Below are 24451 nucleotides of genomic sequence, written 5' to 3'. Positions count from 1 at the left end.
TTGTGCATGAGTAGTTTAGGTTGTATTTGAAATGCAAACTGCAGCTGTTACAAATTTTCTCAAGAATTTTGGGGTAAAAGATAAATCTTGCCTTGTTTTTGGGTGCTGCCAGTGATTATGTTACTCTGCCCTTTTGGTCTGTTACGTCCCTGATTGTGAACTAATTAGATTAAGAAAGAAATGATAGCTTAAATTTAGGAGAAATAATTATATTCCTCATGGTTACAGAAGCATGAAAATGTTCCTTTGCAAAATGGCAATAGAAGGCAGCAAGTAAATAAAAACCATATTTTTTAGCATGATTTTGAAAGCCAGGATCCTGGTTTCTGAATAGTTCAATTAGCAGTCCCAGAAATGTAAATTCTAAAGTCCCATTGTAAGACCTTCCCTTCACATTTCCAGAATGTGAAAGTAAATACTGATAACATCTACATATTTGGCATTGCTTTCAAGATGTTGTTTTCTTGTATCTATTTATAAATCTAATACCGTTCAGCTCCTTTTTATTGGCATGTATGTGTTTATTGTAGCTAGTAAGAAGCAAGTGCTCTCAATACCTTGGATGCTGTAGAAAACTTCAAATTAAATTGGAATTGGATTCCTGTCTACAATACAATCCACAATCACATACAGGTTTCACTTGCTAAAACTTACTGTGCCTGAATTTTTATATTCAGGTTAATGCATGTGGAGGATTTTTTAAGCACTTCAAGTCTAACAGAAAGAACCATGAGAATATTTACCTTCATTTATCATGCTTTCAGTTTTTGTATTAATTGCATTACAAGAGGGAGCATAAATCATCTACTTGGCATCTCACTTTTTAGGTTAAAAAAGGTACTACCAGGCTATTACTTTCTGCAAGTTTTATGCTGCTTTTCTAATATTCTAGTCCTCCACTGCTGTTTCTTTGTCTGTGTTACATCTGTGAAACTCAAAATACTCCCTGTATTCGATACATTGCTAGGAGACAAGAAAGAAAGGAAATTTTAGATATTCAGGATGCATATGTAAATTACTATTTTTATTTAATAAAGATAGATTGTTGAGCCTGGCACTAATTTTATCCTTTATTACCAGTGAAGACATGAGAACTTGAAGTACATCCTGCTTCCATACCAGGGAAATTGGCTCAAACTGAAAGGAGGAAGACGCAGCATCATTTTTTGTGGAATACGTCCTTTAAATGTTAGTTTACAAAGACCTGCTGAGTCAAAAGGCCAATTTTATCCAAAAGTTGTTCTTAAAAATGTAGTATACTCAGATATACATAGCATACATGACAAAATAGCCAGGAAGAAACAGTTCTAGAAACCTGTTGGGCTTCATGGATGCATCCGATTGTTCCTCAGGAGCCCATCCTGGGAAGGACACCCACCTACTTCTGTGGCTTCTCTGGCTGATGTGCTTAATCTATGCACATTACTATAATCTATGAGCATGTGATTATGTTCTGTAATGACTTTCAAATAACTTTAACACCCCAATTAGCTCCTAAAAAGAGCTCTGTTTTATCTCCATAACTGATTTTCCAGGATAAAAATCAGTTCTGTGGTTCCTTTTTACCACTCTGTGGTCCTTGCTTACAGTACAATGGCCTCATATATCTGACTTATAGAATCTTGCTGCCTTGGTACACTTTGGTCACAAAAACTTTTCACTGGTTATTTTGTAGTTGTGATGGATGCCAGTTTCCTCTCTGCATTTGACTAGTTTGGACTAATATGGAAATGAAAAATGAGTGAATGTAAATTTTTTGCTAAAAGAATGTCTTAAGTGTTGACAGGACAACTTGTTCCAGCCCAGAATTTTCTCTGCACATAAACATAGACTACATTTCATAAACCAAAGCGGCAGCTTTTTTTGTTTGCTTTGGGGTTGTTTTCTGAGTTTCTTGAAAGGACATGATTTCCTAAATGAAATTAAACACTGGAATGTGTCTAAAAGGGAAATACTGTGATAACAAAGTACCAGAAGAACAAGGAAAGACTGCAGTAAAGAAGATGAAACTAGTATAGAGGTAGCAAGAACAGACCCAGGCCCAGTCGTCTTTGCAGCCATTATTAATTGCAATGAAGAACTTACATAGTTCTCTTGATGTAGATTTGGTAAATTTCTACTTTGCTGTAATTGTAGCACATTATGTGATCATTACACATGCTTTTACATTATCATCTGAACTGTAATCTTACACTTCTAGAAAATCAGCACTTGGGGAAACTGTGTTATCATTTAAAAACACAATCAAAGTTTTACTTTGATCTTTTTTCCACAGTAGAAAAAAAACATAGTTAAGTTTATGTGCCTTTGTCTTTTCTCTTCTGGTGATGTTGCACTGTGATTGTGTTTGTCTGTATGATTCATTACAAGCTCACTGGCAGATGGTCACGTACACTTTGCAACAGTGCTTGATGCTAATAATCAGCTTTTAGCTTTAATATTCTTCTCCTATGGTCACTAATATATTATCATAATGCCTAGAAATTCGTGGTTGTTTGTCACTGCCATCTAAATACCTTTATCCTTCAGTAAAAGAGGTTTCTCTGTACATGTGCAGTATTTTATGAGTGAAACATACTGTATGTACGGATGGCAGTGACAGAAAAATTAGAGTTGTGTCTTCCATACATGAACAAAATGGAAGAATGAGAGCTTCATGAGAGCAGGATGTGCTAGAAAACCTCCTGGCTCCTGCATATAATGTTTTTTTGTTGGTTAAGCCATTGGAGCCCCACAGGGGTTATACAGCTAAAGCTTCAGAAATCCTGTTTTGCCTTACTTGATCCTCACACTTGTTATAGTAGAAGGAAAGTGTTTATATATTTTTGTTTATGTATATTTTATTGCATAACAGTAAATCAGGCTTATATGCAGTGTTTATCTGTAATAGTTAAAATGCTGTCAGTCCAAAATACATTCCATTTATTTAAAAGGTGAAATTGTAAAGAACTACTTCTGTGTTGCACAGAAAAATGTGTCTATCAATAAATGTTGTTTTATAAGAGGAAAAATGTGTTGAATTTGGGCTCTTATCATTATATTATCATTTATTGAACAGTAGTTTTAGATGGAATAGCTGAAGAAGCCAAAATGTGGTGGGACTTTGTGGAGACTCTTTATAGCTATGTTGGGAAGGGAAAATTTCTGATCTGGCATTTTTAGTGGAGCTGTTGAGATGCTCTTGTTGGCTTTTGTTTATTATAGTTGTAGTAGACTATATCCAGACAATAAAATTAGTTACAAATCTGACTCCCTCAAAACACAGTATTATACAAGGGTTCCAGCAAAAGTGAATCCTGTTTATTTAATTAAAGTTCTCTTACTTTTAATAAACTCCTTGCTGTTTCTTCATTTAGTCATAAGCAAAAGGCTGTACTACAACGCTGTCCATGTTCTTGGAAGAGAATATGATGCTGAAGTCCATGACAATGTCTCTACAGTGCAGGATCATGGCCTATAGACCTGATATTTTTCTAAATATATTTCTCAGTTACAACTCCTGAGAGTTTTAGAATATATATTTTAGCTGATACAGCTCATCTTCTCAGGCACTTTCATTAGTGTGTTTAAGGTACAGTCTTAACTGCAGGATTCTGTCCTCCAAAATTGAGGCTGAAGTAATTCACAGCTAATATGAAGAAAATACTCCATTAATTTGTGCCAGATTTTGTCCTGCTGGTCTTAGTTTCCCTGATATAAGCCTTTTAATAGGCACCTTTTATTCCTAACTCCTATACCTTTGCTCCAACCACACAAACAACAACAAAAAAATCAATATTAAAATGTATTCCTAAGATAGTTGTCAAACTAAATTCCATCTTCATTCCAGTTGATTTGCTTTGCAATGATTTTGACTTACTGTGCTTGTGAGTATGTTTTTATATATACTTCTGTACTTGTTCTTACTGTTTTGTGATTTATTATGTGTTGATGAGGTTCTGTTGTCGACCTTGAAGGTTTTTTCAAAGACAAGAAGTTCCATTGTCATGTTTTTCTTTCAATGATTTATGTCTTCTGTATTGAAGTTATTTATCAGAAGTATTTAAAAGATGGTCAAAATTCATAATTTTTAAAAAGTATTATTTAATGTTTGCCTGAAGTTCATCCCAGAGGCTGCAATCAAAAAAGAGCTTCACTTTGTTAGTCAGTATATTACTATTACAAAGGTAGTATTTCTTCATTATTTTCCATTGAACATAAAAGCAGACTTTGTATCTAAATGTATTGTACAAATCCAAAACAAAGGATAGCGTCTGCACCAGGGACCTTTTGATCTTCAGAAGAATATTTCTGTCCTTTCTTTTTTCCCAATCTGACTGAAAGGTCACACTTTACCATACTTCTTTCTACCAGATTCATTTGTGGCCTGGAGACTTTATCAAATGCATTTCAAGCAGAAAATTCTGGCAGTGGTTCTCATGAGAGACTTTCACCTGTGGAGATGAGACAGCTTGATTCTGTTCAACTTTGGTTTTGCTGCATGTCATGCCTACTTTTAAATCTTTTATAGAGAGAGTAGTCTAACAGCACTATGTTTGCCTGAAGGACAGGAATTTTGTGGGTAGTCTGAATGGGGTAGAATTTTGTTGGCTGTTTTAACAGTAACTATTAATTAGTATCTATCTTTTAAACTAATATGTTTTGAACATGTTAGAACAGTCCAGGGTAAAAGTATAAAAATTCTGTTTAGTACTAACTTTCAAAAATCAAAGGAAATACACATTTAAGAATTAGTTTAAAGAGGTCCTCACTATAATGTTAAAACTGAAAAACTTGTCCCAAAGCTTAAGTGATCTACCAAAAGTTTTGCCTAGCCTCAGAGATTCCTGCCTGAATCAAGGTACATTGTAAGTGCCTTGAAACAGATGCAGTTTCAACACAAAGCAAGGCCAAACTCTACAGATTTTATTGAGGACTATTATTGAAGTTCTGGGTTTAGTCTAACATGAAATAGGCAGATAACTTTTATGTTAATTAAGAAGTTTTGCACGAAGCTTTACTATGTGGAACTAAGAAAGACTATAAAATAAAACGAAAAAGAAAAATTAAAAGAAAAACTATAAAATAAGAATGGCATAAAGAATTGAAAGATCTGTTGTTCCATCCCATTGGGGTTTTGGTCTGGCTAAGTTCATACTTATGAAACTGAAGATGTGCTTCTTGAAGCAGTACCATAGTGTGATCCCATTACTACTACTACTACTATTATTGATATTGATATTGATATTGATATTATTATTCTCTGTGTGATGTGGATTGGGCTGGTTGCTGCTTACTCATGTAGTAGATGCTGAAGGAGACATCTGATACTAAAAGTAGACAATGTTTTTTTTCTTGGGTTTTTTTGGTTGTGGGTTTTTTGGGGGGTTTTTTGTGTTGTTTTTTTTTTTTTTTTCCTTCAGGTTTGTTTGTTGGTTTTGGGTTTTTTGGTTGGGATTTGTTTGGTTGGGGTTTTTTTCAGGATGTCCACAGAATCATAAAATGGTTTGCGTTGGAAGAGGCCTTAAAGATGATCAAGCTGCAACTCCCTCCACCATGGGCAGGGACACCTTCCCCTAGACCAGTCTGTCCAAAGTCCCATCCAATCTGGCCTTGGACACTTCCAGGGGGAGATCCACAGCTTCAGGCAACCTGTTCCAGTGCCTCATCACCCTCACATTAAAGAATTTCTTCCTAATATCAAATCTAAACCTACCTTCCTTTATCTTAAGGCCATTCTGCTAGTCCTGTCACTACATAGCCTAATAAAAACTCTCTCTCCAGCTCTCTCATAGCCCCCTTCAAGTACTGGAAGGCTGTTCTAAGGTCTCCCAGGAGCCTTCTCTTCTTCCAGGCGGAACAATCCCAACTCTCTCAAGCCTGACTTCGTAGGAGAGGTGCTCCAGCCCCCTGGTCACCTTTGTGACCTTTTCTGGACTTGCTCCAAGAGCTCCATGCCCTTCTTATGCTGAGGACTCCAGAGCTGGATGCAGCTCTCCCGGTGGGGGTCTCAAGAGGGTGGAGCAGAGGGCAGAATCCCCTCCCTTGCCCTGCTGGTCACACTGCTTCTGATGCAGCCCAGGATATGTTTGGCTCTCTGGGCTGTGAGCACACACTGCCATCCAATCTGCTGTTGTGTGCTCTCTGCAAGAGCATCTCACCACTGCTTTAGGGCTGCTGGCTTCCTCTCAGCAACACTGCCAAGTCATTCTCCTTTTTGATGAGATCATTTCTCAAATTTAGGGGTTTTCCAGGATTAACTGCACTATTTCTCTTTTCATGCTGCCTTTGAAGGGTGTACATCTTAGTGGTTATTTCTTTTATCAGAAGTTTTCAGCATCCTCTAATGGCTTTAACCATTTACAGTGGATGTTTTTTCTACTGCATTCCAGAATTGCCTAGAACAGAACCCTGAGCAGCTGACTGGGGTTTAAACTTCATTTGCTGGAAGCCTTTGGTTTATAAGACAAAGAAGGAGTGCTCTCCATAAAGATACAATGTGGACATGGATTTATCCAAAATTACATTTGTTTGATTAATTATAACTCCTATTATAGTGTAATTTTAAGTTTTAGCTTCTGCCTGGGTGAATCAGCATTTCCAATTCTGTGGTTAAATAATTTAAGGAAAGAAACTATATATGTTGTAATATATATAGGCTGTATTGTATTTAAGCAGGCAATTGCATTATGCTGTGTTTGCAGGTCTGGTATTTTACCTTTTCACTGGAATTTGTCTTTCCCATGGTTAATTGCAAATGAAGTAGACAGAGGTCTTTCATTTGGAATCTAACATTAACAAAAAAAAAAAAAAAAAAAAAAAAAAAAAAAAAAAAAAAAAAAAGTGAAAATTTAGGAAAGAGGAAAGAGGACATTGGAAATGATTCTGATTGCTCTTATCTTATAGATCATGGTGAGGAAAACACAGGAACATTTCCACTTAAAAGAAGTTCAAATGATATGTTATAATGTATTTCAAGTATTATAGTGTTCTAAAAATATTTTTTATTACTTTACACAGGTGGTATTACATTTGTATGGCATTAGAGGAATTATTACCTTTAATAGCTTTCACAATACACTATTAGTGGAAACCCCGCTACCCATGTTTTCAGAGAACTGCATGCCATAATTAAGTGCACTTAAAAAGCCAAATTAAACTGAATGAACAAGTAACCAGTAAGGATGTTCTCTTGAGCATTCATTCTTACCATATGAATGATGCTTGTTTTTCTCTTCTCTTTAATTAGAATGTTTCTACATTTGCCAAAGAAAATGTTGGAATGAAGACAAAAACTGAAATTATAGGAACAGGGTTTGATGTAATAGCTTATTTGTAAAGGAAACACAACTTGTTTGGTATTTTATTGAAACAGGAAGTTCAAAACCTCAGTACACACAGGCACAACAAATTCTCAGGTGCTAGTTGAGTCATCTGTTGTTGGAAGTAGCCTCATAGAAGGCTTCCCCTTGATTTAGTTTTAATCTTCAATTAACAAAGGGAAGGAAATTACATACAGATTTACTTTTAGATTATGTGCAAAGCTCTCTGTTGCTTTTTAGTTGTCACCCTGACATTCATGCCTTGTGACTGTATCATGCTGGCACTACCAAAGTGTGTCTCACTCAGTGAATATATTCAGTTTTTCATGAACAAAAAAAATCTGATGTGTTCCTTTTATATATGAAATAATATAAAACTTGTCTAGTCAAAGTATTTTGATTTTCCTTCTCTAGTCATCTCATAATTTATTTCAGCTTTACTTCAAACTGGAGAAGTAATCAGCTGTGACAAGGTTGTAATTGATAAAACTACTGTTTTAAGTTTAGTATGGGATTATTTAATTTTTAACTGTCATATTTGTTTGTAATAAGAGATCTGTTATACAGCAGAGAAGAGCATGATAATGCCATGTAGTTTTGTTTAGCTGTGAAATCCTTAAAAATCGCTTTGGAGTTTATGAGCATATCTTCTCAGGAGAAGACTTAGCTTTCCCCTCCCTTCAAAGTCTGTATGACACTGGCCTCTCTTTAATAAGAAGGACTTATTGAATTCCCTCCAAATCACATCATTACTGTTTCTCTGTTTAACCCCAGGAGTATTCCAGTGTTTTGCAATGAGTTCTTGCCTCCATTAACAGTCTGAGCAATGATAGCTTTATAGCTCTCCCAGTATCAATCCACAGCATAAGGACAAATGCATTACCCTTTAATCAGTAATTTCAGTTTGAGAAAAAATTTCATGGGTAGCATTAGAAATACCATGTCAGCTCCTCAATTTTAAACCTAATAGAATTTTAAAATAAAAATACACACATGATCCAGTGAGTGTGCAGGACATTTTTTAACTTTTTCCCTTATGCAGGACTAGCTAGATTATATTCTTTTTCTTCATTCTCTGAGTAGTGTATATACTTCAATATAGTATGCGTGCAAACAAACAGTACTTTCTGTTACATCATGAGAATTTGCATTGTTACAGGACTAAAGCTGTATTCCTGATACACCTAACTTATTCCCGTGGATTTTAGTGGGGATTCTGGATTGGGGCAGAGCCAGATATGATAAATATTTATTTACATACATTTACCAGAAAACTAGTTTGCAGGAGAGAAGTTATTGAGCATTTGTATTTTATCTAAGATATCCAGATGTGTGACTAGAAAATAACTAGTAGTTTTGTTTGAAGACTGTGGCTGTTTCTGTGCTTCAAAGTATTTATTTTTCATTTAAGCTCAAATCCCAGTTGCTCATATTTTATGTACAGTACTTGCTGACTATCCTTTGGTTTTCAAATTGGAACTGCTTGCATATGCAATGACAGCCTCTTGAAAACGCTTTCTGCTTTCACTAAAGCTAAAACACTTCAGGTAAAATCCAGACAGACCAGAAAGCAATATACACATGATCCTGCACCGTTCTTAGACTAAGAACAGCAGGAATATAGGGAAAGAACTCAGAAAGAAGGACAGGGTCAGGAGTTTGACCCTACAAACTTTGCCCAACTAGCATGAGAAGTCACTGAAAATCCACTACCATAATAAGCCTGCCTAGTTCTCTGTATTTAACTGTGTCATAACTGGCAAGCTCAAATTTAATCAAACCCAAATTCCATATGGAATTTACAAGAATATTTATTAAAAAAAAAAAAAAAAGGTTTTAGAAGATCACCATTAGATGTTCAGTAAACAGAAGTAGACTTTCTTGTGAATTTATTTAGATTGCCACTTCAGATTAGCACTTCAATTGCTTGACCTTTAGTGTCATAGTTTTATTTTATTTCCATTAAGACAGTTCCTGCCAGACCAAATGCAAATAACAAATAAGTCAAATTAGTATTGCTCCATTATCTTTATCATTAACTAAAAAAGTTAAATCAGAAATAAATCATTTAAAAAATTTAGAAATGGAAATGTTATTACATGTTGAAATCTCAATTGCATCTGAAATCCTAATCAGGAATAAGATTATATTCTAAATAAGGCTTATGTTTCAAACCTCTTACCTGCAGCAACAACAGGTTAGACTTCTGTTTTCCTGCAGCATTTGATCAGGTTACTGACACAGCGTCTGCTCTGCCTCCTATAGACTCTTGAGAAGAGAACAGTGGGGTAATCTGCTGCAAATGTGTTTAGTGTATTAGCTTGTAAGTTCATAAGGCTCAGTTCCTCAAACAGGTACTGGCATTGGTTATTTTTAGAAGAGCGTCGTTTGCTACCATGCACAACTTATGACTGTGGTTTGTGAATCAATTTTTTCACTTTATTAAAAAAATCCTTTTCAAATGCTTATCCTTAACTCCAGAAATAAGAAGAGTAAAGACAATAAATTTAGTGTCAGGTATTCGGTCATTACCCCAGCAACTATCATAGCTTTAAACTTACTCTGTATTCACAACATAAATATTTCTTCCTAAGTTATACAGAAGACAGTCCCAGCTTTCTGTCACAATGTAGTCAAAGTTCTTATATTATTGTCATGCTAAAAAGTACAACAGTTCATGAAAACAATCTTCAAATAGAAATCATAAATCAAGTCTTTTGTTTAGCACCTATGAAGAAAGTTGTCCTCTCCAAAAAACTTTTCTTGAGTAATGGTAATTTTAAAACATAATTGATAAAAAGCACCTGGTCAAATAGTTGAACATCTAGGGGGTTTTTTTTGTTTTTTTTTTTTTTTGCTCTGTGTGTGCTGGCAGCTCCACTTGCTACTTTTAATGATGGAGGATTAAATGTCTCTGCTTTCCAGTCTTCCTATGGGATTTTCCAATTTGTGACATAGATTAAGTGAAGAGGAGATGTTATTACACATAAAGAAGTATTCCTGCCAAGGAGTACTACTCAGGGAAGTTATAGACCAGAGGTAATCACAATAGCAGTTCTTTTGGGAGTTTCTGAAAGCAACCCAAATCGGGTCTAGTTTTGCATTGAGCAGCATTCCATAGCAGGGGCACCATGTGTGATGCCAGATAATCATTTTGATGGCTCATTTTTGTGATTCTCAGACAATTTTAAAGATTTTTGCTGTTGAACTTTGATGTCATTTCAACTGATCCTTTAGTTCATATTTTAAAAACCAAGCATTCCCTGCTAATTATCATCGTAGTGCATGTGTTTCCCTGTAAGTAGCGAGTTTCCATGGAATTTCTGAATGCAGCTCTCCAGGTTTCTGCTGTGCTTAGTCATTGCAATGCATCTTTTTAAAACAATTTAAGGAAAAAATCTTTTCATTATACATCACGGGTTTTTTAATATTTGGTTTGGTATGTTGTAATACAGTGTGCGCTAAACAGAAACATTTTGTGGTTGTTTTGATGAGGGAATACTGCCCTACTTCATTTTTCCTCTGTTGATACCAAAAAATAAATTTAAATAAGAAAGCAACTTAAGAAAAAACTAATTTGCTGATGCTTCATTTTTTAAAGCCAAATCCTTTTCATTTGTTTCTCTACAGCATATCAAAATGATTGAGAAAAGTCAATCCTCAAAAATTTCAAGGAAAACTCACTGTGTTCAAGCTTTGACATATTTCATAAAGCTGTTGAAAATCTAAACATGAAAGCCAGATTTATGAGCTTTTTAAAAGTTATTTGTAGATTCCCAAGACGATTGTGTTCCCATCACTTACTTTAGCCTCTAAAACTTAAATGACGCTTAAAAATATTCATGTTTGGCACACACTGAGTTACTGCTGGGCGTTGCAATGGCATTCAGCTAAAACTGAAGAGTAGAAAGAAGAATGTATTCTGCCTTCATGTAAAACAATTCAGTCTGCTGAGACACAGAAAAGGACTCACATTTTCATATTTTAAAGATAAAACTAGCAATTATTTTTAATGTTAAGATTGTGTTTATTATGGGTTAATACAACTGTTTGGGGAATGAGCCATTTGGGAGCATCTGTGTAACCCTTCACATTTGCCAGGCTTTTCCTTTCAACAAGATCACTCACTTTGTTATTACTGGAATAGAAAACTCTTTTATTTATCAAAGTATTATTCATCTGCACATTGCCAGGTATAGCAAATCTGTTGACAGCACTGGATTTATCATTTACTGTTAAAGGCAAATGGAAGGATTCCCCACTTCCCTAAGCCAGCAAAACAAATGTCATTCTTGAAACTCACTGCACAATATCCTGTGTTGATTAAAAAAAAAAAAAAAAAAAAAAAAGGTTGGACTGTCCAAAATTATTCAATATCTGAAAAGCCTAAGGTAGTTGAAACAAGCTTATAATTTTGAATTTTTTTCTTTAGTGCATATACTAGGCTTCCATGCCTTGTGTCTTCATTATTTGTAGTATTTAACCATGGGGAGTATCAAGTTGTTTTTCCATTAAGTGCAGCATGTTATTAGCTCATGGAATTTCTGTTTCAGTGTGGTCTTTCATCACTGAAATATAGTTATCTGGAAATGTATTATTTCAGTCTGTGAAAATGCAGATGTGTTTACTCCCATATGATTAAACATTGCTATTTACTTCATTAATACTTCATTCCTTAAGCTGCGGAAATTAATAACATAATGGTCTCATACAATAGGCACTGGTCTGCTTAAGACAAAAACTCAACAAACTATAAGCCTTATGTGGGTTTGGAGAGTTCAGTAAGCCTAGAGGATACCTTATATGAAATATGGGTAAATGGTTGCAATATGAGGGAATAAATGCCAAAATGCAACTAATCTTCCTCGTTGTTGTTGCTGTATGAGAATGAACTATGAGATACCGATACAGCCAACTTGCAACTGTTAAAAGATAGCCTGCATTTAGTTGAGGTCATTATTTCTGTGCAGTTAATAATTCCATTTGAAAGAAGCATCCCATACCTGTATCACTACCCCATTACATTTGCCAGAAGTGACTCCATTCTCCCTGGTGCCTGTGTCTTGGAGTCAGTAATCCAGGCAACTGGGAAGTGATCTGCAGAGTTGTGTGAGTGAGGTGCTGAGAGCACCATGTGCACCACACACGCTTCAGGCTCTGGGCTCATTCCAGCCTGCTCCCCGAAACTGAGCTCACCTTCTGAGTGTATTCCATCCGGAGTACAGCCTGTGCCCCGATGGCGGCACCACAGTGAGAACAAAAACTACACTCATTGGGAATGACTAACAGTTTTGTTTCAAAACTGCATCAAACTAGAGTAGTAGAAATGTAAGTATCATTTTGCCAAAGATCCTGTGAGGATAGATCCGTCAAGAATAGATCTTTGTCAGCTGTGAGGAAAAACAAGTCCATGTATATATATATTACATACCTTTTAAAGTCATGGCTGGTTATCTAAATCAAATTATTTGGAGACTGAGATTGTTTTGTTTTGTTTTTTGTTTTGTTTTGTATGTGGTCTCAACTTTTTTTGTTCAACGGTCAGCCGAATTAAGGGAAGAAACTTTCTGATCTTGTTTTGCTTGATTTGTGTTTTTAAGACATATGAACTTGGATGCATTTACAAACTGTGTTAGTTGGAGAGTCCTACCAATAATGCCAGACATAAAACGGTAGATTCAATATTGCTCACTTAAATCTCTTGCACAGAAGATCCATATATGCTCACATGAGCTCTTTGTCATGAACATATTGAGGCCACCACACCAGCACATGTAGGAACCATTGGCATAAAATGTACCACTATTCCATCCGTATACTGTATTTGTTATCTAGGTTTTTGCTAAGCTACCAGGCTGTAAAATCTGATTAATCATGGCCTAAAGTTAGTGGAACTGGAGATTCACTCTGTCAGTTCTTTAATTACTAAACTGTCTTCATCTCAACTCATGAGTTTTCTCACTTTCACCCTTGTGAATTTCCTCCCTCCCAACATCCCGCAGAGTGGGGAAGCAAGCGGCTCTGTGGTGCTTAACCGCCAGCAGGGCTAAGCTGCAACAGATTGGAATTTAAATAACCTTAGGAGATACAAGGAATGGTCAGCAATAACTATGATGGGGTACCGTAAAGACAAGAGCAAAGGCAGAGAAATAATCACCTGCAGTGACAATGCAATATTTCTGCCTGAAGAACAACTCAACGTTTTAGAGGATCTGAACCAATATATGTAGCCTCTGTCATAATCTGATGAAAGAAGCAGGCATACAAGGATGTGTTAACAAGATTGCTAAGCATAAGATACATGAATTATTTGCAGTGTGCAGAGAGCAGTGGTAGGGCCTGAGCTGGAATACCATGTCTAGTTTTGGGCACTACACTTCCGGAAAGATGTGAGATCCATTGGCAAAAATCCAGGGGAGAGTAACAAAAATTATCAGAGGTCCACAAAATATGACCCCAGTGCAAAGACTGAAAGATCTGTGTTTGTTTAGTCTAGAGACGACTGAGTGGAGACATGATAACTGTCTTCAAATATTTAAAGGTTGTTGCAAAGAAGAAAAGAAGAAATTGTTCTCCATGTCCCTTGGCACTAGGACAAGAAATAATGGGCTGAAAATGCATCAGAGGCAATTCAGGTTTTATCATTAAGGAAAACTTTCTAACTGTGAGAGAAGAGAAGCATTGGACTAGGTTGTGTATGGAGGTGGAAGTTCTATCTTTGAATTTTACTGAGCTTCTTGGGGACCTGTCACATGTAGTACATGTAACTCTCATGGTATGCCAGTGCTGCAGGGCTCAGAGGTGCATGTGCCACACTCATACACAGCTGTGGCATGAGGCACGGAACAGGGCTGCTTTATGATATTCTGTTGAGGAAAACCCTTCCCAATTATAATTTGCAGAATTTTGATATAAATTTGCAATTGCAATTTGCATTCTTATCACTGCCTGGTAGTCACTTGAGTTCTCTTGAAATAAGACAAAATGGAAGAAAGACAAGTTTTGAGGTATCTTGGAAGAAAGATTTAAATTTCTGGTCCTGAAAAATCCTTTCTTAGTTAGCTATTTTGTAATTAAATGACTTTTTAATTTCAAAAATACATAGTTTGTGTTGAAACCAAATGCAAATATATTTATTACAGAATATTTTTGAAGTTCTAAACTAATAGTTACAGTAAAGTGACCATATCTTACAATATTATTAGAGTGTTTTTAAATTGTATATATAGGAAGTACAGCTCCTTGATTTGCAAGTTATAGTTATTCTCAAAAGGGAAAAGATAGTGCTTTACTCTGATTTTTTATTAATCTATAGTTGATTACATTGAATTAAATGTTTTTTAAAAATAGTTCTACCTCTGGAAAACAAGGAAATTAAACTAAAAATAAGAGAATTTGTTATTTTTTTCCTGCAAGAATTTGCTATGCCGGAAAAAAATGGTTCAGACATCTTCCAGTATAATTTTGAATATCCGCCAAACAGTAGATTTATTTGCCAAACATTTTCATACAGTATTCCCACTGGGACTCAGTCTTCCAGAGAATAGATTGGTGAAATTAACTTTTCTTATCAGTCTGTGGGATTTGAGAGAAGCACAGTTGTTTGCCAAAACGCAGTAGAAAGAAACAATATCAGCTAAATTGTCTGGATTCAAGTGTTCTTGCTTTCGCCCTCGCCTTGGCCAGGAAACTCTTATATGAAGGAGGGGGAGGAGAAGAAGCTGTTTTGAATAACTTTTCAGATAATACAGTCTTAACTGTATGCCATTTCTCCTTTTGCTTTCCCTTTTATTTTTCAAGACCAGACATTGAAGGGGTTTTTTTCTGGACCAAATTTTCTACTGTATCCCGTTCCACTTCTGGCTCCTGGCTCAGAGCACCAGGTTTTCTCCTGCAGAAACCTATGGCCTGTTTGCCTGCACACGATCTCCGTGTGTGTGCATGTGCCGGAGCACTGATGTAGCCTTATCAAGCATTGAAATGCTCTCACTAATGGCTGTCTGAAGTCTTCACGGACAGGGAACTCCTACTTCAGCCAAAGGCTATCAAAAACCAATGAGAAAGCACTGTTTCAATAAATAGTCAGAGATAAAGGTGCAATATTTGTAATTAGTTTATGTTGCATGAACGTTGCAAGTTGAGTTTTGCTCTGAGAATGAAAAACATCCCTAGCAATAACAAATGCATGTTGAATAAGGTTCTGGGTGCTGTTGAGATAATAGGATGGCAGTACATCCAGAACCAGTTGTGGTCCTACATCAGTGTGGTGTTCCATTAACTGCCACAACATTCTTGAAAGCTTAGGATCTATTTTTTTTGTGACACTGCTTGCTGAAGGAAGTTTTTTCCAGCTCTTAACATACTCTTTTCATGCCAGAGAGCACCAATTTATTTATCAAGTGCAGCATTTCAATGTAATGTTTAAAGCTTTTAGTGAATACTATTTCAATTTTAATATTCCCAATATGTTAAAAAAACCTCAGCCAAGTGCTAAAAAAATAAAAATTGAAATTAAAATTTATATTTAAATTTAAATTTAAAATAAAAATAAGAATAAGAATTAAAATCAAAATTAAAATTAAAATTAAAATTAAATAAAATTATGAGCTTTTAATTTAAGTTGAAAATATATGGCATATATTTTTCCCACAAAAATAGAGTTGCTACTTGATTAAATGTTTCTATCCTATTAAACCTAATATTTAGAAAGATGAAAAAGAAAGCATTTCTTCTTTGTCGTGCAGCAGTACTGCATTGTTAACATAAACCTCCTTGATCCCTGTAGGGTCCTGCAGATTCTGCAAATTCCTCACTGCAGGATAACTGTACTTTCAGAAGTCTGCACACTGCAATATTCTTTATCAGAAGCAGGCTGATGGTTCACTCATGTGGATGTAAGTCCTTGATCTCTACATATACATGGGGCTCCACATACGTGTTTTTCTTTTCAATTTTTACTAAATGACAGCCTGTCTGAATATGCATATCACCATGCAAGTGTAATGATTCCTATCAGCGATGTAACTTTGATTTTGATCCTCACAAAGGCTTCATAAAGAATTGTAGCAACTGAGAATGTAAACATTACGTAGACATTATACTGACCCATACTGAAATAATATTAAAATCTTAGAGCTTAATATTTCTCCAGCAACCACTAAACTATATTGCATTAATATGATATTTTATTTGTCTTTTATTGTAAAATTTGTATATTATCAAAGCATAAAGCCTGTGGGGTTTGGTTCATCAGTTTTGTGGGGTACTTGTCATTTAATAATTTAATCTGTTCATTGCATAGTGAACTAATTCTTAGCACTTCAACAGTCAGTTTTCTTTTTACTGAAAATGAGCAATATCAATAATTTATATCAATCTTTGGATAGATATAAACCAGAAAATTCACAATCTTCTCTCTTAAAAGTTGTGTCCACAATTTAATTTTTTTGCTGTTTGCATTTAATAGAACATATTAATTATTTTTGCAAGCAACAGTAACCAAGACATTACAGCTTTCCATGTTTTCATAGATGCTATATTAAATGCTCAAATATTAATTATAAAATAAATCAATTTGGGGTTTTGTAGATTTATTTATCTCTAGTGAATAATTGAAATTAAGAATGAAGATTAATAATTCATATAACTGATTGTTCATGAACAAATTTTCAGACATGTTATCACTAAAAGATGGCTGCATTATATATATTATTGAACCTAGTACTTCACATTATCAATTCTAGGCTACAAATACAATTTCTATTAATTGTAATAAATCATAACCCTACTCTTAATTTTATTTTTGTGAAGTATTATTGTTATTTTAATAGCAATTTAGACTGGACATTTCTTCATGTGCTGTTTTCTGCGAGTTGGACATTGAAAATTGAGTTCTGTTTATAGGAAATTAGCAGTTTCAGTTCTTAAAAATTTCCAAGTACCTCCAAAATATTTATTTTTTTACATATTACAAGAATTCAGGTATTATGCAGAGATAATACTTTTGTGGCACTTGATAGCTGTCTCCTCTGGAATTTATGAGGTTTTGTGTTTGTTCTGGCACCTTGCCCAGCAGGAGGTATTTTCATACAGTCCTAGACAAAACTACAAAGTTTAGAGGTTTCTATACTACATGCTCTTTTGGCTTGGGGGGATTGAAAATGAGTCAGAGGCGGGACAATAAATAGTTGGTGAAGTTTTTTGTGGGCTTTTTTTATTATTATTATTCTTTTTTAGCAAAGAAGGCTTTATTTATTTGTCATACATTCTCCTTAATTTTTACTTCTGTCAGCAGTAATTTTTTTTCCATTTAAAACTTAGGTTCAAACAAATAACTACTTTAATGGTGCATTTATGAGAAATGTATGCGTGTAAAAGGTGTCTTTTCTACCATTCATCCAACTAGTAAAAGAATGAGGTTCATTGTTAGAGTCTTACCAAAAAGATTAAATAGATGGGTCAGTAACCCTTTGTTTTGGTGTTCATCTGCTAAAGAATACCATTGGATATAAAAATCAATGCTGGCTAATAGGCACAAACACAACTGTAACCCTAACTACTGACTTATAGATCCACAGTTTGTGGAAATAGCTGCTTTTGGGATCTGATGTTTTCCCAGGGTCGGTCTCTGCTAAGGAATTATTTATTTCTTTGTAAAAGTTGGCGTGAAATGGGTATGGTTTCAAAGGACTGGGAGCGCCCCTGGAGCGCCGCAAAGGCTTTGATGCTGCAAAGGCAGCTGAGTCAATTCAGGGGTAAAGGCTCGATTGTGCCCTCTCATCCCCCACCAAAGCCTGTGTGGTCAGCTGGCTGCCCTTCAGCAGCTGGCCAGCAGCGTAGCTTTCAGGCCAGTGGGGCAGAAGGCAAAGTTTACCTTCCAGACTGCTCTCTGAGCTCTAAATGTAAATGCCAGGATTTTTGCCTCTCTGTGGCCTGTGAGTGGATCTGGTGTGCTTGAGCAAATCCAGGCACAGCTGATTGGGAAAGTGGTGGTGGCGATCCAGACAAAGGAAATGCAGAGATGAACCATGTATAGCCTTTCCTTTAATGCTACCACTGGGATGTGCTGTGTTCTTACCCCGTTCTCCTCTCAACCGCACTGGTAATGAACCCAGACGGAATTGTAAATGCAGTTTAAGAAAAGCCACTCTATAGCACAGCAGCATTTCCCTTCTCTGGATGCTCCTACTATGTACTGAATGCATAAAGAAAGCATGTTAATTGTGGACATGAGCTGAGTGCTGTTTGGTCCTTCAAATTTGGGTTTCCTGATTTTATGATTAGCTATATTCACATTTTCTTTAATATTAATTTCATCCAACAGCTATTTATATGGGAAGATGTATCATATACATGAGTTTTCATTACAATGGCAGCAAATAAATCCTTCCAGGGAATTTTTTTTAGGAAGTGGGAATACAATTAGCTCTTTTAAATAATATTGTCTAAAATATGTAAAACAGAAGATTGCAACAATTTATACGTGGTCACTTCTATCTAACACAAGTCCTACTGCCTTCTTAAGATAAAAACTTACCATTTCTAACAATTTTTATCTTTAAAATCTTAGAGTTTCAGATTGACAAAACCAGTGTGACTTTTGTCTTTTTTTAGTTAAATCTAATCTATTGTAGATAAACTAGCACTATACCCTCTTTGGAATTGTCTTTTTTTCTGTCAGTTACATCTGATTTGTGCCAATAAACAATTCAAAAGAACTCTGTGTCAGATGAATTAAGATGGCATTGCATTTGTCATGAGGCTGTTATGAGGTTGTTATTTTTCACTATAGTGCATACTTTAATTTGTTGAAAGTACTTACAAAAAGCACTTTCATAGTTTAAAAACGCACAGTTTTTAAATTAAGATTAATGATTGCAGTCCTAGTAATACCAAAATCACACTGATCTGTACACAGATGACAAAATGGTTTATGTTGCTGACCTAGTCTTCTTTTAAGACAGTGATCATGGCCTCTAAGCCTCACAAGACCCATCACAAATGGTACTCTTAGAGAATTCCAAATCTGATACCATGTATTAAAACAGTACAATTACTAATTTTCTGGTTTTGTTGACACCAAGATGCCCAGCATACAGGCACTCCTAGAAGAGCATTCTGCTCAGATGGAGGTAGGCAATACTCCACTGAGTCCAAATCCAGATCTGCACATGCAGGGCATCGGGTGCAGGAAGGGCCACCAGATATATTCAATAAGTTTAGCACCTCCGAATCTGCAGTATAACTCTGCAATGATACTGTGACCAACAAAATTATTTAGCAGCTATGAGACAATATTAGGTGTGCTATGTCATTCCTAAACTTAAGTTTACAAAGGAAGAGAAAATATAGGGTATTTCTTGGGTTGTGATTGAGTCTTTTTGGTCTGCTTCATCCATAGCAGTCACTGTCTTTATAACTTAGTGAATTCAAAAAGCAAAGAGTCAACCTAATTTTATTCTCAGGAGAGCAACCAAGGAATTAACAAGCTGAGGAAGCTGAATTATTTATTGATGGAGGAGATCTCAAAATTCAGATTGACATGGATTGACATGTCCCAGAACAGCAGAGGCCAGTGACACAGAGCCACTGAGCTGAAGCCTCATGTTACCAGGGGTTTCAGGCTTTGGATCTTCCTCCAGCTCACTGATGAGAAGGGCTAAGGCAATTCACTTGGACCTTTATCTGTGAACATGCCATGGAACCATTGGCTTTATAAACCCTTGGAAATCAGATGGAGATTATCACTTTGGCTGCACATCTGCCAAGCACACACATTGTCACATTAGATTCTTAAGTGCCTATAGTTTCATACAGCATGTTTGTGTGTTGAGAATCCACTCAACAGCTAATTTTTTCCACTGTTCCAGTTACACCTTCTCACACGCTAGTTTCGTATTCAGATGTTTCATATAAACCAGATATATAAAATGACCTTTCCTCCAAGCTCATGTTGTCATCTCTATAAAAATTCCAAGCATCACATAATATGAAACATTGCTTTTTGTTCTCATCTTGCAATTAATTCCAGTCTCATTATAAATTTTCCAAACTTTGACAAGCGATACAAAATCGGAGCTGTTACCTACATTATTCTGGCAGGTAAATGGCAGCCTCACACTAAGAAATAAAACCTTTTTTTTTTAACTTTGGTATGAAAACTTTATTTTGCAAACCATGGTGTATACACTTGCTGTATGCAATGCTTTTTATGCATATTGTAACTAAAGGAAATGGCTTTAATTGCTGGAACACTGTTTTGCCAGGTATACACTGAGAAGAAAATTGCTTTACATAGATCAAGTAGGTTTTTGTTATAATGCTCAAATGTTTCAAGTTGCACAGCATTCACAGAGAACTTTTTTTTGGTTTTGTGGACACAAAATGGTTTACAGTAAATGTTTTTCTCTGAGTGCTGGTACATTTGTGTTACTTCGTACTTCTGAGCGAAAATATAGTTTGTGGGGGCACAAACAAAAATATAGTTTTGTGGGGCACAGGAGGGGAAAAGAGGTCCTAAAGTAGTTTAAAGTCTGAGTTAGATATGTTTGTAAACTCCCCAAACCAACAAACCAACAAGCATTATATGTTATAAAGGCTATAATGGTTTGTATTTGTGCTGCAAGGCTATAATTATTTATAATATCCTTTAAGATTTCTGCATGATGGCCAGTGTTATAAATGTAAGAATGTAAGACTTGGTGAAAAAGAATATTGTCAAGTTCTTTAAGAGGTTTTATAGGTAAAATATCTGACCTATAATGAAATAATCTCAAACTCTGGTTTGGGAATTGTATTGATCAAGTATAGTAAATTCTTTGTATATTTTACCCAAGAATTTCTGATACATCTGAAAAAGTAAAGTTCATACTAATATACTTTTTTTTTTTCCTTAACTATGAAAAACAAGGATTAGCCTTACTTTGAGTGGAAATATAACACCTTGGTTAATTAATTTTCTTGTTTTCTCAAATACAGATCTGCAGGCTTCAGCGTCATCTATCAACAGGAAAGTACCAGCAGAATCTCTTTTCAAACCAGCCTGTCATGTTTGTATCTCCTTCCAGTCAGCCACCCTGCAAAAAGCTAATTGAACTTATACAGCTGGCAGGAGGGAAAATATGTAAAGCCTTACGTCAGGCAAAAATCTGCATAGGAGAAAAGCCCGGAAAGAAGTACCAGGAAATAATATCTTTATCAGAAAAATGGGTATTAGGTAAGACACCAAACTTCAATTCCTATAAAATATTGCAGAATATATATTTTAAAAATTATTAGAAGAATTTCACTAAACTGATGTTATGAAGTGAAGAAAATGGAACCAACTGCTACAGCCAGATTTTCAGGAAAGTTGTCTCTATGGTGAGATCTTTCTTTTACAGCTAAGAGGGCTTTATGATGATTCTGGTACTCACCATTTTCATTTTTCCTCGAACAAATATAATCCAAATATTTTCAAATTTATCTTTTGTATGATGGTTTCATTTAGAGCAATCAAAATTATGGAAAATGCCTATATGAGAACTGCTTTCTAAAACATCATGTATTTCAACTTTAGATGTAATTTTAATTGGCATAAATTGGCATAGTACTACTGAAATATGGTGACTGGCACCCTCTGATAAATTTTCCTGAATGCTGTATTGTACATCCGACAGACAATATTTGCAGTCTCCATTTCACTTGCAAAAAGTTTCTTTTTAACATCTGCTGTTATGTTTCTGAGTTCTTAGTCTATCATTTTTCCAACTCATTTGCAACACATGCTGACAGACTGTATTTTCAGCAAGGGTATTTTCCAAAAAGGGTCCTTATTTAGAAAAAATAAGATTTAATTTATGTCATATGCTCTGTCAACTTCTCCAGAAAGTGTCTCACTCACACCCTAGCAATAAATGTACTACATTTGTTGATGTTATATGAGAGTAGCCAAGCAAGTCCTAATCTCTTGACCTGTAATGCTGTCAGATCATAATAACTTAAAACCTGAATGAAAATACCATTTAAGCAGAAAAGTGAGTCATAAGGGAAAAATACTCATCTAAATGTACATTTTATGTCATATTTACTTAAAGTATACGATAAAATTGTGAAGATTGACAAGAGAGGCATAAGAAGGTGCATTGTTTATTGTACCTTTCTCCAGCTTCCAAGAAGACTTAGAGAGCAAGTGTGAAAAAAAAAAAAAGAGCAGATGATCAAACCAGAGGTTTGTACAGGACTAAATGTAAGAGTAAATTAAACACAAAAGTTTTGAATAGGTGTGTTCCAGATGGACAAATGTAATGATCTAAAGTGTGTGATTCATGTGTCTCACTCTTCTACTGGTCTCACGGAGGTCTGCCTTGTCCCAGGTCAAGGATATCATGAGCTCCCTGCAGCTGGACAGGCCACCTTCAGCCCATCACTGGACTGAAGGAATTGCATAACCAGCTACTAACTAGAAAATACTCTGATTTTTTTTGTGCCATTTACAGATTTCTCCGTTCATTTTTGCAGTCATTTCTAATCACTATGTCCTGCTTACGAGGCACGGTCACACTCCATTTAATGTGTTTTAATTCAGTTGAACAAATCATCAAACCTCAGAAAAAAGTATTTCTATATGATGCTTTAAAGGAATGATACAGAGCTTTGAAGCTCTGCCCCTTTCTCAGCAACTGTGTGCATAATAGTATCACCTATGTGTCACCTATGTGTCACCTATAAATTGCTATCTTAATCAAATAAATCACATCTGAAGATGTTTCTAATCTTTCATACTTCACTGTTGCAACCAGTTGGTTTGTGGCTATCTGCTTTCTGCTATTAATACCAGCTGCCAATTAATTCACTGAAGGTTGACCGGAACAAAAAGCACATAGATCAATAATGCAGCAGCTTTTTAAAACATAAGTAAATGTTAGGTGCTTGCTCTATTATCATTTGACTGTTTGCATTTATTTTCTCTCTCTGGGTTATGAGCTCCACCAAACTGCTTTATACCAGAAACTGCTCTGAAGAGTACATTGTTGCTTTATCCTCTGTTTCTTTTGCATTTTATTTTAAATAATCCTGGGGGTTTTTTTATTTATTTTAGATTCAATCACTCAGTATACAATATGTCCTATGGAAAACTACATTTTTCATATGTGAGCTAACTCAAGAACTTCCATATGGTCGTATGGAAACACGCCTAGCTTGGATTCAACCAAAAAATAAGCTGCAAAGGAAATTCCCAAGAAAATGCAAGCTACATACTTATAAATAAGGAACAATTTCTGTATTTTTAATACTTGTGCAAGTGTTCATCTTGTGAAACCTTTAGGTTTTGAAATAAAGTATTTCCCTAATAAAAGTCATCTTCCGTTGTTGTTGTTGTTGTTGTTGTTGTTGAAGACCTTTGGAACTAAAAGCTGAAGGAGTCACTACTCACTGGGAGGGAGTGGAATTTCCTAGTCTTCAAGTGAAGACTTGTTGCAGTGCAGTTAAAAGATGTGCACTCAGTGTGGGTGGGTGTGCCTGAGCTGGAACTCGTGCAGTCAGCAGGAGCTGTGCTCCCAGGGCAGATGCAGGAATCCTGTTGGCTCCTCAAGTCCAAGTGCTTCTGCACACACCTGCAGGGCCATGATGCCACATCTTCACGGTCATTGCTAAATACATTTCTTTGGTAAACAGACACGGTTGCCCATGGTGCTCAACTCACACCTGCTGGTGTAAACTTGCATTTCTAAACAGAGTTTTCAAAAGTAAGTGAAACTCAGTAATTATGCTCAGATGTGTAGATAAGGTCTTGTTTTATTTCAATGCCTTTAATTGAATCTCAAAATGTGTCTACTTTACAACTAGGCTGACACCACAGTTACTGACTGAGTTAAATGCACAAAGACAGCACATCATTAAAATGCTAAGATCTGTTGATAAGGGAACATACTATGAAATCCTTTAGGTATGCTTGCAAAATATATAAAAATGTCTTACGTGTTAAATTCCTCTTTAATCTGTAGATTTGTTTTTAGCAGGTACAAAGTGAGATTTATTTGTTAAGTATGTTGCATAGCACCTGTTTATAAATGTATAAGCTCCTTTAAAGATTTCCAAGTACCATCAGAATGGTATCATTACAGAGAGTAATGTTATCAAGTAATTTAAAGGCAGTTCATAACTCACAC

General features: G+C 35.5%; 1 protein-coding gene across 1 annotated transcript in view; it reads left to right on the top strand.

Moving 5' to 3' along the window:
- MCPH1 (microcephalin 1) overlaps nucleotides 1–23642 on the top strand; it is a 127427-nt gene extending 103785 nt beyond the window's left edge. The window contains exons 12-13 of the mRNA XM_040059042.2: nucleotides 21279–21516; nucleotides 23380–23642. Of these exons, the coding sequence (XP_039914976.1) occupies nucleotides 21279–21516; nucleotides 23380–23435 (294 nt within the window). The 3' untranslated portion in view covers nucleotides 23436–23642. The remainder of the gene's footprint in view (nucleotides 1–21278; nucleotides 21517–23379) is intronic.
- Nucleotides 23643–24451: the final 809 nt, after the last annotated feature.

Source organism: Hirundo rustica, chromosome 3, assembly GCF_015227805.2.
Source record: "Hirundo rustica isolate bHirRus1 chromosome 3, bHirRus1.pri.v3, whole genome shotgun sequence".
In the NCBI taxonomy this organism is placed as follows: Eukaryota; Metazoa; Chordata; class Aves; order Passeriformes; family Hirundinidae; genus Hirundo; species Hirundo rustica.
This window is presented reverse-complemented; position numbering and strand designations above follow the sequence as displayed.